The 17,656-nt window shown below is 39.0% G+C and overlaps 4 protein-coding genes across 11 annotated transcripts in view; 1 reads left to right on the top strand and 3 right to left on the bottom strand.

Annotated features, from left to right (window-relative positions):
- LOC124181694 (RYamide receptor) overlaps positions 1-17,656 on the top strand; it is a 105,422-nt gene that overhangs the window by 57,844 nt on the left and 29,922 nt on the right. The gene's annotated exons all lie outside the window — the stretch shown is intronic.
- LOC124181701 (pancreatic triacylglycerol lipase-like) lies at positions 1,150-3,754 on the bottom strand. The gene is made up of 7 exons (XM_046568505.1): positions 3,658-3,754; positions 3,520-3,574; positions 3,171-3,316; positions 2,770-3,012; positions 2,349-2,528; positions 2,106-2,265; positions 1,150-1,379 (listed from the first exon to the last, which is right to left on the bottom strand). The coding sequence occupies exons 1-7, from the start codon at positions 3,737-3,739 to the stop codon at positions 1,241-1,243; spliced, it is 1,005 nt and encodes a 334-aa protein (XP_046424461.1). The 5' UTR covers positions 3,740-3,754; the 3' UTR covers positions 1,150-1,240.
- Positions 4,894-11,914, bottom strand: LOC124181698 (pancreatic lipase-related protein 3-like). Of its 7 annotated transcripts, none has more exons than XM_046568498.1 (8): positions 11,426-11,914; positions 11,210-11,363; positions 10,982-11,040; positions 8,626-8,771; positions 7,855-8,097; positions 7,400-7,579; positions 7,155-7,314; positions 4,894-6,524 (listed from the first exon to the last, which is right to left on the bottom strand). In XM_046568498.1, exons 4-8 carry the CDS (start codon positions 8,741-8,743, stop codon positions 6,347-6,349), a joined length of 879 nt encoding a protein of 292 aa, XP_046424454.1. In that variant the 5' UTR covers positions 8,744-8,771; positions 10,982-11,040; positions 11,210-11,363; positions 11,426-11,914; the 3' UTR covers positions 4,894-6,346. The 7 variants fall into 7 exon arrangements, with proteins under 7 accessions (XP_046424454.1, XP_046424453.1, XP_046424450.1 ...); XM_046568497.1 differs by lacking the exon at positions 11,210-11,363 and having other exon boundaries at positions 11,426-11,480; positions 11,564-11,914; XM_046568494.1 differs by lacking the exons at positions 10,982-11,040; positions 11,210-11,363; positions 11,426-11,914 and adding exons at positions 8,983-9,037; positions 9,126-9,335; positions 9,719-9,856.
- On the bottom strand, positions 13,462-15,306 carry LOC124181702 (pancreatic triacylglycerol lipase-like). Its single transcript, XM_046568506.1, has 7 exons — positions 15,099-15,306; positions 14,966-15,020; positions 14,739-14,884; positions 14,271-14,513; positions 13,993-14,190; positions 13,760-13,919; positions 13,462-13,679 (listed from the first exon to the last, which is right to left on the bottom strand). Exons 1-7 carry the CDS (start codon positions 15,181-15,183, stop codon positions 13,595-13,597), a joined length of 972 nt encoding a protein of 323 aa, XP_046424462.1. The 5' UTR covers positions 15,184-15,306; the 3' UTR covers positions 13,462-13,594.

Raw genomic sequence — 17,656 nt, 5'->3', positions numbered from 1 at the left:
GTGCGTGACGATTTTTTCTTCTGCCTTGTTTAACCTGCTGTATCATTCATGCCGGTGATTTAAAAATTTGTATACCGCCACATCGGCTGTAGATGCGTTGGTAAAATCTGCCGGCGATCATCCGCGCCATTGAATCGTGTCAAGCTGCATTATTCTCGCAATTTGATAAATTGCTGTTTTGAACACGCGCTTGTAATTTTTTTTCTTATACTTTTTTATATTCTTGTGCGCTGTGGCCGATGTTTTTCCGTCCTGATTGACTTTGGATTGCTACTAAAAAGACTGCCTGTGAATTTATTGATTCAGAACCTCACCGAGAAAAATTTCATTCCAACCATTGAACCACGCAGAAGCTTTTTTCACTTAAGAGTCCCGTTTAATCCGTGGATGTAGAGAACAGTTGGCTTTTCTGATAGAATTTTAGTATCAGTTTAGGCTGCGTCACCCACAATTTCGCCGAAACACCGATAATGCAATATCGTGTGAAAAGTATTACGCATTCGATAATTAATTACTCGTCTTATAAATCCATCAATCCTTTGCTTTCGGTACCATAATCTTGTATCTGTACTGTGTAGGCATATTATATTAAAAAATTTCCGTGAGTATAAATTTTGTAAATTGACAATCAATATTAAACCAGATATTTGGAAAAAAAATACCGTCAACACCCACCCGATGCATATCAACCCGCAACAATGCAGTTAACCGGTAAAGTCAAATTGTTACACCTCTTTTTGCGATTCGCGATGATGTCATGAACAAAACCTAAAATGATGCGATGACGTGTTTTCGTGAATAGAAATTTTCAGGAAAGTTTCTGATATTATAAGAATCACCTTATTCGTAATATTTGGAACCAAATTTATTGATGAACCGAATTGTAACTTTGAAAAAAAAAATGTCGTATTCGATAGAAATTTTTTTATCCCCATATCCAACCGATTTTCGTTGATCAGCTAATTTTTGCTTAATTATTGGTCATCGAATCACAGCTCAATTCTTCATCTAACTGGAAAAAATCCCAGGCTAGACGGGAAAGTTAAGATTGAGCTGCAGTTTGATTATCATTGCATCGTGATTTCTCCTTTTTTTCGTTCTCAAAGGTGATGAAAAATAAAGGTAGTTATCATACTAAGTTACATAAAATATTAGGCAAATCGTTTATATTTGATTTAATATCCTTGCAATTGTTCAAATTACATTATTCGATTGCTAAGTTCGAGGGACATTTTCTCGATTACCATGAAGCCAGCGCTGTGCTCAGAAGATTTTCAAAAGTTGAAATTATCACATTCGTCGAATCGTCGTATATCGTGCCTTTCATTCCTAGACCGTAAGGCGAAGCTGCAGCCGTCTCAAGGTAATACTTGCCCCTTCTAGAAGAAGAGAAACGACATTTGAAAATTCATGGGACCTGAAGTCGGGCTATAAAAGTGTCGCGACAAAAACTTCAATAAAACATAGATTTGAAATTTCTTACTAAAGCTAACTTAGTTGCAACCAAATAAAAACTGTGGTCTACATAGCACAGAAAAAAGTTTCAAAATACCGAATTGCGACTCTATGCATCCAAATATATTGAATATATTTAAAAAATCACGTCATTCTAATATTTCGTCATCCAAAAATTGACACTATATCTCCGATTTTCATACGCAGCATATAGCTTATATTATTCGCAAATAAATTCCCAAGAAATCGTTCCATTGTCAGTTAGATGTTGAATAGCAACAGTAAATACGTTTGACGCTGATTCACGATTTCACTGACTGTAAACTCCAAAAATTGTAAGGATCGAATTTTTTTTCATAGAAATTGACGAGCTGAAGTGGGCATTTGTCGAACACAAATTGTGGGACATTTATTTATGGATTATATACGTTGCTCTTCAATAGTGTTAATATATTAACTTTAAGGTGACAATTAGTAGTGGGACAACGTGATTTCAGTGACGTTATTGGAAGCAAGATTTTTACGGTGGAAATTCGGTGATTATATAAATTTCATTATATGAATAAATTTCATCTTATCAGCGTGTGTTGCGGTTTTAGAACCCTTATTTACGTTTTTGTTCATTGTACGATCACGCAAGTCTGACTTACGTGGTGGACGGTGTGGCGAAGCCCATTACCGATAAACCATTCGAGTTGCATGAACCTATCTTGAAACTCGAACTGTCATCGCAGGCACGACCAATAAATGCGTCCTCATTTCGCAATGATTCGGCGTAGTAGTAACAGGCTCTAAGGTGGCTGCAACCGTCTAGAAAAACAATCACATCACAGAGAAATGTTGCAATACAGATGGAATCTCGACGCATAGGAGAGTCTAACATGTTCACATACTTCCTGTCAAACATCCTGGCTGCAGGTGGATACCACTGTTGGGATAAAATTCCACGTGCCCAACTTCGTGGCGCAGTCCAAAGTGTCCGTCATCCGTGTGGATCACTTGGACGAATGCAGCATCGCCTCTGTTCAAACACGCCAAGACGGCGTAAAACATGGGTCCCGCAGGATCCAAGCCTAGCGCAACAGAATTTGAATACCTCATTGTGATCATGGTCTAAAATAATGAAGAAATTTTCCTTGGCTTGGTACGTGCAATGATGCATCGAAAAATCCGAAATGACGTGAAGAAGAGGAAATTGTTTGACTCGGCAATGCGCCAAAAACAGATGGAGCATTAATAACAACAGATTCATACTCATAGATCCGAATAGAAGATAAATACACGAAACCCAGCCTTCGTCAACTTTCGTCTCACCTACGATTCGAGGCAGAGTGAAATTCACGTAACGCCCAGCGTATCCAGCGATTTGGCCTCCCATCGAATGGCCCACAAGGTGAATAGAGGACGAGTTCAAACCAGCTGCCACCCATTCATCGAGAACTTTGGCCAGGGTGTATCCGACACCAGAAACGCTCCGAGCAATATAAAGGTACTCATTGCCAGCGATTTCCTCCCAGTTGAGCACCACAACGTTGTGATCCTGACGTTTGATATATGCTGAAAAATATTCAGTATTCGTTCGAGCTATTCTGGTAATCCGAAACTGATGTTACGGTATTTGAAATACGAAGCACAGCTTTAAATTGTGAATATTTTTGGAAGGCCGAACCACCGAACAATTCTTGTATTCGGACACGATGAAATTGCAGTCGTACCCTCGATGATGACTTGGCTGCTTTTCCAATTTGGAGTTCCAAGCATACCGAAAATGTACACGACACTCGGTTTGTTCAAGTCCATTTTGTCTAGCAGGTTCACGGCATCCCCGACCACCACCTCTGTGTACGTATCCAGATCATTGCTGATGATCGTCCAGAACGAATGTCGTTAAAAACCCATGCAACAAACAAGTTTCACGAATTATTTATTCAGCCCACAAACTGGAATGCCAGTGATGATCGCGAACATAAACATGTGGTTCAATTTTCTGTACCCTGTAACCGACGATAGAGACCATTAGAAGTACCTTCAAGACAAGATAAGCTATATCAGAGATTCACGTACCCTGTATATAACCGCACTCTGATGCCTGATAACTTAGCCGTTGTAGCTTGGTAAACTGTAAAATGAAATTCAAACGGTGATTACTGATATCGGATCTCGCGTCATGTTGAAAGGAATACGAAACCAGGAATATCTTACTGCAAGCCTTGCAGGGCTCGTAATCTGTTCGTGCTGCCATGGCGAACGGCAGCCCCAAAAACACGAGGTACAAAAATCGCATCGTTCCGTCGTTAAGCTTTGGCTGCTACTGTGGATCCCAACAATCGCAATTCTGCATTATATACGACTCTCACATCACGTTTCTCATCTGATCCGCGTGTTCAGGTAAAATGAATAAGCAAAGTCGGTGAAACTACTATGCGCCACGTAGGTATAGGGCCGAGGAATTATGAGACTAGAATTTTGGTCTCGAATTGGGCACTTTCTGCCTAAAAACTTGAGATGGTAGGGACGTCGGCGATAAATAAAAGATGGGCTTGAATCAGAGAACAAACACCAGGAGAAGTGGAATGTGGAAAACACTCAGCTAGATAAACAATACACTCTCACATTAATTTACGGTTCTTCTACACCTCATTTCACATGCATCATTTTAATTTGAGTTGCAGCATTCCAACCTCGTGACTGGTACTCATTTCTTTATCTCTTATCTATTTGTTCGAACAGGACTTCTGGAAGTAGAAAAATATCAACATCGATCTCGAACCTTTGCTGTCACTTTTTTCAATTGGGGTAATAAGTAAAACATCAAAAATCATCGGGGATACCGGCAAGAAAAAGAGATACTGAAAAACGATCCAAAACACTCGCATATTTTGCAAGGTAAAAAAAACCTTCGAATCTTGTTTTCCAGTCGATTTTCGGTAAACATGAACTATTATAAATTGAATGAAACAACGTGAAAATAACTTGCATGAATAGGGAAAAATCAATTGCATCAGAAACGGAAAAGCCCAAAAGAAAAAAGAACCTAAAGGAAATGAAAACACTTGAAGCGGTCTGAGTTTGAGGCCTTTATTATTTATAGTTCATTTTAAAGCACAACAAAACCAATTTAAAATCAGTTTGTTCGGTTTACTCTACTTTTTGAGTTAAATAAGGCTTTAACATTAGTTTATTGTTACACAAACATTAAATTTTCCCAACAGTTACAAGAAAATATAGTAACAGTGATCATAATGAGAAAGAATAATAACATATTACTAGACTTTCTGGTAATGGCTATATAACTAATTTTCATTTTCTACTTAGAACTATATTTTTCGATTGTGGTAAAAAATGAAAATAGTTAAGGACTGAGCGGTAACTAGAACTAAAAATTTCTGTCAGTGCAGCAAAATGAACTGTGAATTTTGATTCGAATAAATGCACGCTGAAATGCGTTAGTCTTTTCTATTTTAAACCTCGTATAGAAATCTAACAAATCCGCTGCTTAGAGTTTAAACTTGAACGTTTCACAGAAGATTTATTTATTTATTCGTTTGTTTAATCTGCATTTTACAGTTCCTATCAACTATGATTAGTCGACTTTTCTTCTGTCTCAATTATTGCACGATTGCTCTGAAACCTCTTTAAAAAATTGTATCATATTTCAACGGCTGAATGACGCAGTCTTTTTTTGATCATGAATTTCGTAAAAGTCATGGATATCGTAAACATTTAGCTCCCTTGAATCGAATTTCACTATCAATTTAGGATGCCTCGCCGACAATTTCACCAGAACACCCATAACATAACATCGTGTGCAAGGTGTTACTCAATCAATAATTAATTACTCATCTGATAAATCGATCAATCTTTTCCTTTCCGCATGATTATCTTGTAACGTTGCCAATTATAAACTATCAATCAATTTCAGACTAGATATTTGAAAAAATAACTCCAACAACCGCCCCATACTGCAGAAAAATATTCTGGTATGAACTTCCCCAGGCCATATTTGGTGTCTACTTTATGTAAATCTAACACAATCGCAAATTGAGAATTTCCTAATTGATCGTGACAACTGTTCTTCAGCAGTCCGTATCGGCCAATTTTGGTCAGTTTTAATACCGCCATTTACATAAACTCACAAGAATGAAATTGACCTGCAAAATCGAATTATTACATCTCTTTCTGCTTTCCGTGATTAGAAAATCAATCAAAGATAGGGGAAAGTGGGGTATGTTAAACCATCAAATACATTGGACTTTTCAATAGGAAAGTGTAGGGCGAGAAATTCACTTTCTGTAGAACCTGTAGTAACCTAAACTATAGTTCCAACATACCCTACTTTCTCCTGTAACGTTATGACCACGTGTCGTTTTACGTGAATTACTTTGAATTCATTTTGAACTTGCAAAATCGTTCGTCAAACTAAATGCAGAGTTGAATTGCAATTTTGAGACGGAAAACGATACACAACCCATCATCGTTGCTCAGTTCGTTGTTGTTTAATTGTTAGTTATCAGCTGGCCGCTGCAATCCACCAAGTGGCAAGTCAAGATTTGCACCTGCGGTTTAACTGACCAACGTCGAGTCGTGTATCAACCCGAGCGTATCTGCGCCACGTAATTAGCAGGCAAATTACTCGGTGTCAACTTAACGACATGCTCGTGCAGTGGTTTTATCGGGTTCCCTGCGGTATATCAAATAGTGTGCAAAATCGCACGTATGTGACGGCGAGTTATAGCCGCATTTTAATAAGTACTCCATCGCAGTTTCAGACAGTTTGTACATTCACGAGGGGAATGGGAATTGGAGGAAATTATAATTGTACTAAGTCGATTAGAATCTTCGACAGAGTATTTCTGTTTGATATAATATTTTTGCAACTGTTTAAATTAGACTATGATCGTTGAGTCGAAGGAACAGAAACAACCTCGATCAAATCTTTGGATGCCGCCACCTCCATCAGACTTTGAATAGTTGATACTAGTAGATTCGACGAATCATCGTACGTCGTACCCTCCACGCCTAGACCGTAGGGGGAAGCAAAGTTCGTCTGAAGGTAAAACTTGCCCCTTCTGGAAAAAAAATGTCATTTAAGAATGCGTAGGACGTACAGTCAGGTGATCAAAGTGTCAACGCAGAAGCGTGATAAGGCACAGGTTTCAAAATTGTCGCTGAAATCGTTGTCTTTGGGTGTAGCTAGGAAAATCTACATAATGCAGGAAAAGTTTAAATACACCGGATTTCAACTCTAAATACCTCACTACGTCGACAGCATTAGGAATGTTGCATTCTTCTTCCATTTTCTTACCGACAAAATGCACACTGCTTCTCTGATTCTGATGAACAATAGCTCAGTTTTATTTTCAAATGGATTTCCCACAAATTATCCAAGTTGGATTTTGAATAACAGCATTAAATTACTCGTGGAATGATAAATTCATTCTCCGAAAAATCAACGAATTTTCAATTGAATTGAATAAACTGTATGCATTTTGCGTAGGACATATAATTGAATAATGGATTTCTCGGACGTTTTCAGAAACAGTGCGAGTTACATTTGAAATTCAGTACCGCCAACATTTGTTGATGAATCACAGGAAGATTTTTAGTTAAATTTAAATTAAATCGGTTTCAGTTACACTTTTTGCATCATTATCGTGTCACGTCTTTGCTCATAGAATGACTTTGTAAGTTTCACTCACGTGGTGGTCGGTGTGGCGTAACCCATTACCGATAAACCATTGAAATTGCATGAACCTATCTTGAATTTCGAATTTGAATCACAGGCGCGACCGATAAATGCGTCCTCATTTCGCACTGATTCGGCATAGAAAAGACAGGATCTGACATGACTGCAGGTATCTAAAAAAAACAAGCACGTTGCGGTAAGTGTAAAAATATGGATGAAATCCGGACGCGCGGAAATCGATTGGACGGGCTCACATACAAGCTATCAAACATCCAGGCTGTGAGCTGGTACCGCCATTGGGATAAAAGTCGACATGCCCCACTTCCAAGTCCATACCAAGTACTCCCGCATCCGTATGGATAACTTCGACGAATTCAGCATCGCTGGGCTTCAGACGCTCCAAGACGGTATAGAAAAGTGGTCCCGCGGGTTCTAAACCTAGTGTAACAGTATTGATGGAAATCTTTAAGATTGTTTTAAAATGTTGTGTGAAATAATAACACGACTTTTTTCCATTCGCGAACTCAACGGCACAAAGTAAAAGCCAAAAAGAAGATATGAGAGAAGTACTTGAAAAGGTATTGCACGAAAAGCGGTTAAAGTACTGGTATCAGCTGGTTCATACTCACTGGTCCAGTGAAGGAAGTACAAGTCTGAAATCTAAATAGAAGTCAAATACACACGAAACGTCTCCGTATCTACTTTCGTCTCACCTACGATTCGAGGCAGAGTGAAATTCACGTATCGTCCAGCATACCCACAGACGTGGGCTCCCAACGAATGGCCTACCAGGTGAATAGAGGACGAGTTCAGACCGGCCGTCACCCACTCATTGAGGGCTGTGGCCAAAGTGTAGCCGACACCAGAAAGGCTTCGAGCAGCGTAGAGGTATTCTTTGTCAGCGATGTTCGCCCAGTTTAACATCAGAACATTGTGATCCCGTCGTTCGAGATATGCTAAAAAATACCCAAGGTACGGCCAAAGTACTGTGGTGCTTTGGAATCGCCTTTACGCTATTTGACGATTAACGGGGTGCCGTGGTCGATTTCGACGTTGACGTATGTATCTCCAATCATCAAAATCCACGTACTTCAAACGCAATTGAAGGTCCACAGCCAGATCCTATACGCAACTCTGAACAAGCACACTACAGCCTATTTTCATTTGACGCAGAAGTAAAGATATCGTACGGATTCTACGAAATCGCAATAGTAAATTCGTAAAATTCATACCATTTCTTTATTTCTACGTCAAATGAAAATGTGTTGGAGTGTGTTTTTATTTAGAATTGTGTATAAAATGGGGCTGTCAACCCCAAATTGCGTTTGAGATACGTGGTCTTCGATATTTGAAGATATATACGACAACGTCGAAATCGACTGCGGCATCCTCCTCAAATACAGCGGTGAGGTATGCCTGTCTTCTGAACGCCTAAAAATAAAATTACGATCTTCCGTTTAAACACGATAAAATTTCATTCGTACCAGTGACTACGGCTTGGGAGTTTTTCCAATTTGTAGTTCCGAACCAACCGAAGATAAACACAACGGTCGACTTGTTCAAGTCCATTTTGGCCAGCAAGTCCGCAGCATTGCCCACCATTACCTCTGTGAACGTGTCGAGGTCATCACTGAGGATGGTGCCGAAACGCGAGTCAATGAAAACCCAAAAAAACAGATAAATATTACAAATTATCAAGTCAGCCGACAAGCCAAACACCCATCGAACACAAACTCTGACAATCGAATTTGTACATTTGACGTTGAATTTTCTACAAGTTTCGAACAACGACAGGAGCCATCGCTAGTAAAGTCAACTATAGTTATTGACGATTCACGTACCATGTGTACAGCCGCAGTTTGACACCTGACAATTCAGCCAGCGTAGCTTGGTAAACTGTGAAATGAAATTCGAACTATGATTACTGAATCTACATCGAATCTCGTATCACATCGAAAGGATAACGAAACGACGAATATCTTACTGCAAGCTTTGCAGGGCTCGTACTCTGATTGTGCTGCCATGACAAACGGTAGACCCAAGAACAGTAGACACAAAAATCCCCTCATCGATTCGATAAGCTTGGTCAGATCCCGTCGATTCCAGCAGGTCCAGTCTCGCGGACCGAGTCGATAGCTCCGTACTTATACGATTCTTGAGCCGATGTTTTCGCTAAACCCGACCACTTGACCTGCTGTATTCCGACATAAAACGTAAATAGTGTTGTTCAAATTTGTACGTCGTCTATAATTTTTGTCTTGTCGTGTTTAAATGGAAGATCGTCATTTTATTTTTAGGCGTTCAGAAGACATTGAGTCAGTAAACGTGAACCAGAAGAGAGAGTTTGTGTCAGACGAATACTGTGACGAGAGCTTGAAAAATTTACTATGAGTTATTAGTAAATCATGAATGAACCCTACTGCCCAAGCCTATGACACGGATGCCATTGTAAGTGGCCGCAGCATCCACGATATTGGCAAACCGAGTTCATCGATCGAGAGTTTACTGTACCTGACGGAGAGAAAGCGAGAAAGTCAAAGGAACGAAGTAGTAGGCAAGTTTTACTATTCTTGTTACCTTCGAAGTCTCGCTCCAGCTGGAAACGTAGAAAACAGTTGGCTATTTTTAAGATAATTCGGGATCCTGAATTTCATTTGCGTTACATGAAATATTCCATTTTTTTAATCGTTGCTCATTGTTTGACGAATGCTTCGATGTGTTTTCAAAAAAAACATTAATATATTTCTAAAATTACATGGTGCAGACGCTTCCATCGTTCAAATATCTCGTAAAATTTGTAGATGTATGAAGCATTTGGCTTCCTCGAATCGGATTTCATTATCACTTCAAGGTGTGTCACCGAAAATTTTGTCGGAATACGGAATACGTAACATCGTGTTCGAGATATTACGCACGTAATATTTTTTTACTCGTCCAACACTGTAAGAAATATTACGTTGTTGCCCTTTATAGACCATATTTGGTTTCCACTTGACACGAATATAAGATCATCTGCACGCGTTGAATTTCTGAATTGACCATAAAAACTGTTTTACAATAGTCTCTCGTATCGGTCAATTTTAGTCAGTTGTAACATCACTATGCATATCAACCGACAAAAATGCAGTCGATCTGCAAAACCGAATTATCGTACCTCTTTCTGCATTCCATGATTATAAAATCAATCGAAAATATAATGATATGACTACGTTTTGTTTCGCGTGAATTATTACTCAACTTCTTGGGTACCGTGCAAAATTGATTGCAAAATTGAATTGTCACTCTGAAACGGAAAATGATGCATTCGTAAAAAATTGATTCTTCTCCTTAGACACCACGCATCGTCGTTTATGCGCGACTGGCATTCGCGAAGCGGTAAGAAAAAATTAGCATGTGCGGTTCAAGTAACTAATGTCGAGTAATGTATCAACCCGAGCGTATCTACACCGCGTAAATAGCTGGTAAATTATTCGGTGTCAACTTAACGACACGTTCGTGCAACGGTTCGATCGGGGTCGTTGCGGTATAACAAATGGTGTTCGAAATCGCACATGTGACACGACATTTAGAACTGTAGTTTAATTATCATCGAATTACAATTTCCACTATCTTATGTTCTGAAAGCGAACAGGAAATGATACGAAGCGTAATTATACTAAGTGCATTGAAAAGTGGAAATTAATTGATCACATCTGATATTCTTGCAATAGTTCAAATTATTCTGTAACCCACATAATCGAGAGAATAAAAGTGTTCTCGATTACAATATCGCCGACGATTCGTTTATCAGATTTGGAATTATTCTTACTATCAGATTCGATAACTCTTCGCATTTCGTACCTTCCATTTTTGGACTTTAGAGTGAAGCTTCGGCCGCCTCGAGGTAATGCGTTCTTCTTCTAGAAGAAGAGAAACGTCGTTCAAAAATGCATGGGACTTAAAGTCAGGTCGTAAAAGTGTTGGAAGAAAACTGTAATAAATGATAGATTTAAAACTTATTGCTAAAGCTATTTCAGTTGCAGAAAAACCAAAACTGTAGTCTATATAGTACGTGAAAAAATTACAAACCGACTCTACATATCGGACAATATCAAATAGGGGAGACTGGGTCACGACGAACCTCCTCCAAAAAATTTATAATTTCCCCTGTATTTGAGTAACAACATCATTTTAGTATTTCTTCACCGAAAAATTCGCACTATTTATATGAACTTCCTGCTCCCTGTAAGCGATGATAAAGACGATCATTAATGCAAGACAATTAGTTATTAAAGATTCACGTACTCTGTACATAACCACACTCTGATAGTTGACAATGCAGCCGTTGTAGCTTGATAAACTGTGAAATAACATTCGACCGGTGACTAGTGATATCAAGTTTCGTGACGCGTTGAGAGAATAACGAATCGGTGATTAACTCACTGCAAACTATGTATGGCTCGTATGCTGCGTGTGCTGTGATGGCAAATGGTAGCCACAAAAACAGTAAACCCAAAAATCACATCGTTGAGTCACAAAAAACTACGGTTGATGCTGTCAATTCCAGTAGCGTTATTCTCGTGGATTGAGTAGACCATCTTTCAATATACAGTTCTCGCCCCGTGGTTTTCAATCGACCTGCACGTGACGTAGATAACGTATTCTTGGAGTATTTATAAGACTGAGACTTTTCGGCGGAATCAGCACTTGCCGCCTGACGACTCCCATTTCCCGCGACTTATTATCGACAAATACCTTGGCGAAAGCTCGTGACGTTAAGAACGACTCATTACTAAGTTACGAGTGAAGTGATCCGATCAAGCCAATGACGCAGATAACAACGCGAGCAGCCGAAGCGAGTTGATTGGCCGAAAGGTTCTCATGTCACACGCAAATTCGTTAGAGAATTAGTTAATTAGCAACTCATGCGTCAGTACTTGACGTGCTTTCCGTTGTTTTTCAGTTATTTAGGTTGAACCCACAAAAAGTTTTAATACCCGTATCGAAGATGAGTGATTATCTGATAAGAATTTCAGCACTATTAGCAATTCAAGTGCCTGCGTCAGTATACACTTGTTCATTTGAAGTTCCAATAGTTCAGGAGATAATGTCAATGTATCGATGCGAGTATTTTTGTCAAAAAAAAGCATATTCAATGTTGAAATGAAAACTAACAAAGTGAATGACAAAATATTGTCGTCGGCACACAGTCGGATGGATTGATGAAAAATATCTCTGAATGGTATTTGACGAGTAAAATTTTTTCACATCGCCTTATTACAGAAACGTGGGTTACGCCGAATGTGTAGCAGTTGATTTAACAAAGTATATTGACAAAGCCACAACGTCGCCTCAACCTCATTTACTCAACTTTACCTTGCGCGTTATACACGTAGCCAATATCCTTCCTCTGTTTACTGTTCTGGATCTAGGTAAAGAGGCACGCTTTGCTAAGATTATCCAATATAGATCTATTACGCATTATACGGTCTAATTATGTCACGTTCGAATTCGATATTTTGCTTTTAGTTTTGTGACGATTTATATATTTTGATAGACGAAAGTAAGAACCGAAATTCGGACGGATCAGCGGATCAGCGGATCCCCAGATCAGCAAATGAGTAGACCTACCACTTTAGAAGGAGAGAGTTGTGTATGGAGGTGTCAGGAAATCATAAAGTGTGTGAAATCAACTCAAATCCTGATCAGGTAACAAATTCAATAAATAACGACGAACTGAAACAATAAAGAAAGTCACACCATTCTAAAATTATAAATACGACACATCAAACACTCTCCCTTCAAATTCTTCGAATAATTGTTCCGCTCGATTTTATCTATATACACTTTTACCGTCCATTTTTATGTTATTGTTACTATTTTGTTTTATTCTTACTCGACTATTGTCTCTTATATCTTTTAACTTATGCGCCTGTGCCGTCCACTTATATTTTTTAAACTATCAAACCAAGTTTGTTGGGTTGCGACGTGCAGGGACTATAAATTGGGTATTCTGTACTATTACTATATGATCGTCAACAACTATTTCTCGTAATTGTCTATTTATTTCCCTTTCTTTTATATTTGATTTATAATCAATAAACTAAAATTCATCACAGGTTCAGTATACGAGGTCAGTGCTCTTCTTACTGCGTCGTTGTGGACTTCTGCATTTTTTTAAGAAAATTTACGTTGCGATTATCCATCCCAATTGCGGTAAATAATATGCATTATCATGCTCAAATCTCGGGAATAACAAAGATTCGTTTATCTTTTGATTTGAAATGATGAAAACAATTGGAAGGATCGGGTATAACACATTGTTAAAGAAGGAATCGAAATCATAATCCCCAGTTGATTTATTCACACAAATAACAGCGATACGTTTCATTCGCCAGTATTTAATTATCGTGATGATTGAGCTATTACAGTGTCCCTCGTCAATTACCTTCCAGTGGCTAAAATTGCATTGGCTTAAATCGAAGAGTCGTACGTCAGACCAGCATTTTCTCGACCATACGGAGATGCGCCGTTGGTTTGAAGATAGAATTGTCCGCTCCTGAAACGCAAACAACGTTCAATCGTCTCGTCTGAAATCTCCGATGCAACAGAATTATCATTCATCCGTCGTGGACTTACGCTGTTGTTGGCGTTGCGAATCCCATGACTATGGTTGTATTCGAGTCGCACAAGCCCGACGTGAAGTTCGAGTATGAGCTGCATTCCCGTCCAACGAAGGCATCTTCTGATTCAAGCGACTCGGTGAAGTATTGCCAGGATCTGTGATGACTGCAGAAGTCTGAAAGCAGAATATTTGTGGGCGAATAGATTGAAGTTTCATCTCGGGCTAGTTAGTCACTGCGATACTCTACCATCATCGCTGAACGGCACACTAAGGTTGCATCCAGGCTGAAGGCGCGTACCACCGTTCGGGAAAAAGTTGACATCCCCCGAGCTGATCATGGTTCCGTATACTCCGGCGTCCGTGTGAATTATGTCAATGAACTCAGCGTCGCCAGAACCCAGGTTCTCGATTAACAAGTTAAATCCGGGACCGGCGGGATCCAAGCCTGAGAAAAGAGTCGGCTTCGTTGAATCTCGAAACGAATCAAGACTGCATACGGTCGCCCAGTATAGTCGGTTTCCTCACCTGTGATTCTCGGCACAGAGAAACTGGCGCATTTTCCAAAAAACCCGCTGACCTGACTTCCGAGCGAATGGCTTACCACGTGGAGCGTCGAAGAATCCAGGGCATTTTCCACCAGCTCGTTGAATGCTTGCGCCAGGGTGTAACCGACCCCAGGAACGCTCAGTGCAGCAAAGGGATACGAACTTGTTGCGATATCCTCGTAGTTTGCGAGTATGACATTGTGATCGTTCCGCTTCGAGTATGCTACAAATAAAATTCTTCAATCTCCGAGGCCCGTGTAATTAACGTCCTGAAAAATACACCGATACAAATTCTGTCTTGAAGATGCCCCGACACTACAATCATACGTACTTTATAATACATCTCATGAGACCTGATCACAGATAGGTACTTTATGATCATGCTCGAAAGTCACCGTGGACAGTCTTCCAGACAGAGTCTGATGCATATATAATTTAAGACACTTACCACCAAGGACAGACAAAACACTGCTAGACTCTGGAGTCTCGGTCCAGCCAGAAATATACAGAACTGTCGGTTTGCTACTATTGAGATAGTTTGAGAGATTCACCGCATTACCAACCAACTCTTCCACGTAATTATCCAAGGTTGTTCTGGAATAATACTCGTGTTATATTTCAGAACATTTCGAACAAGCTGATCCACAAGCTAGAGACGAACTCGGCCTTACTCACCCTGTATAAAAGCGGAGTGATATGTTCGCCAATTCACTCGGTGTCGCTCGAATGGCTGTAAGAGAAATCAAAGAACGATTGAGATATGATGGGAATAACAGTTCGGAAAATTTTTAAAACATTGCCTACTCACTACAGTCGTCGCATGGCGTGTAGGAGCAATTGCTAACCGCTGCAACCAACGGCAGACAGAAGTAGAGGAGCCAAGTTGACTGCATTATTCTTTCGGATTAAATTCTTGATGCTCAATACGTAAAGGTACGAGCAACCTGTGACTGTTGCGGTCCGAATCGATACTCCAATTACTGTTCGAACAGGAAGATCGTTAGCTATACTGTCCACCGAATTCATTTCAACCATCTCCATATTTGTATAGCTCCACTCTTTACATGTGCGGAAATTTATTCCATCATAGCAGAAGTAGCAAATACAAGTGGCATCATTATCGTGTTTGCACAAACTAAGCAAATGTTCGTTTCGGTTGAGCGAACAGCGTGTTCAGTTTTCATTGTTCTGATCCAACGGAGATCTAATTTGCAACATGTTGTATGATTACATCGCGTTGGAATTTGATATTTCGCAATCACGTTCAGCTTTCAGTATCGTGCCAAACTATGTCAAATATAGATTTTTAATTATTTGTTCTCATTTCTTGAGATGCGAAAAAATTACACGTTATTCCTCAGTTTTTTGTCTTAAATTCCGCCCGTCGTGAAGTTCGACGTCTCATCTGGTTCGTGTGTTAATAAATGTCAAAATCTGCCATGCGTGCTCTCGTGACACGGCATAGTCAGTGACGTAAAGTATATAACAGTGGGAGGACAGTTATAACTTTGGATTCTGTCTGTTTATTTGCATTTTTGGCAGCCTATTTATGATCCGTCTTTAACATAAGATGGTTTGACCTTATTACCGACAAAAGTTTATGGTCAATCCTAGTTCCTCACAGCTTGTGCGAGCACGGAAAATTGTTCGTTACCCATAATACTTCGAGGAAAGCGTATATTGCTATTCGTTCAAAAAAATCGGGTGCTTTAAAACATTGAAAGTGAGACCGCTGAAGCCAGCATTTCGTATTTAATACGAGGGAAAGATGAACGATAATATTTGTACTGCATATGGAATGATGCTATTGAAAAACAATAGTCGTGCTATTTGCATATAACATTGGAAAGTTATGCCTGAAGATTTACAAGTAATATTGTGTTCCCAGATTGAACAATTCAGTTGAGACACTGAGCTGAATACTGCTATTTCTTTTTCTGAAGCAGTTTTATGATCAGTGTGAACTTCATCCAACGAAATCAAAACTCTAGACAAATTGTTTAAAATGAGAAGTAGGAAAATTTTCCTCCTTATAAATTGTGCGAAGATATGCCAAATTTACTAGAACAGTAGAGAGAATAGTAGAAAAACAGACTAACGATTTACTCAATAGTATAGCTAGTATAGTATTAGATTGGAATTCACTTCCTTCTCGAACAAATTTGGAAACATTAAAAAGTATTTAGATGCCATAGAGATGAATAATTACTTAGCTGTGCAATGTTCTTAACGAGACAGTTAGTGAGCAAGTGTAAATCATGTAACGATTTCTTATTATTTATATTAAAGAAACCTGATAATGGGGGGGCGGGGCCTGCCGAAACGACGTAGAGAAAATAAAATTGATAACTAAATGTCCATCGGTCCATCCTTGACCTTTATCCAACGAAATCAAATCTTGATGATATTCTCCACGGTCACTAACTTCAACTTATTAATAAACAGACAGAGTCCGAAGTCATAACTGCCCTCCCGCTGTTATATATTTTGTATCGCTGACTATGCCATGTCCCGAGAGCACGCATAGCGGACTTTAACATTTATTAACGCGCAAACCAGATAAGACGCAAAACTTTACGACGGGCTAAATTTAAGATAAAACTGTAAGGAATGATGTGTAAGTTTGTCGCGTCTCGGGAAAGGAGACCACATCATTATAAATCTATCCTCGAAATTGTTTGGCATGATACACACTCGTTTCTTGGTCTTACATAAATGGAATAGTTTTGTCTAGAAACTTCATACTTTTCTATTTTGGCCGGTGAAATAAAAATAAGCCTACGATAGGTTGCGGAGTTAAGAATTTTGAAAAACCACGTTTTACGCAATGTTGAATCACTCCAAGATCGTGCGATTAAAAAGTTTCTCCGACACGGCGATTCGAAGAAAACATATAAACTGTCAAGCGCTACTATATAGAGTTCCGTTCGTTGCATAGAAAAATTATTATCTCCCTCCGACCGTCAGAATTGGATTTCTTACGTGTTAATCAAATTGGAAATTACAAAATCTCGATACGGCACCTCTTAAAAAAATCTCACGGCGATTTCCTTTCACGAGGTCCAACATTATGTTATAAACTATGATTTCGTGAAGCTGGAGATCGAAAAAAAAAATTGTTTTTTTTTTTTGAGGCAGTCTAATATATACTATATATATATACTATGTATGTCAGTATATATACTATACATATACTATAATACATACTATATTATACTATATACACTATACATATGCTATGTATATCCGTGATATACATAATATGCGTGCATATTTGTGGGTAATTTTATGATCTACAATTTTGGTCCGAGCTATTTTTTTTAATAAAATTAACCGTTAATGAGAAAAATCGAAAAAACCGAAAAT

This window comes from Neodiprion fabricii, chromosome 4, assembly GCF_021155785.1.
Source record: "Neodiprion fabricii isolate iyNeoFabr1 chromosome 4, iyNeoFabr1.1, whole genome shotgun sequence".
NCBI lineage: Eukaryota > Metazoa > Arthropoda > Insecta > Hymenoptera > Diprionidae > Neodiprion > Neodiprion fabricii.
The sequence above is the reverse complement of the archived record's forward strand: the minus strand, read 5'-3'. Positions and strand labels throughout refer to the sequence as shown.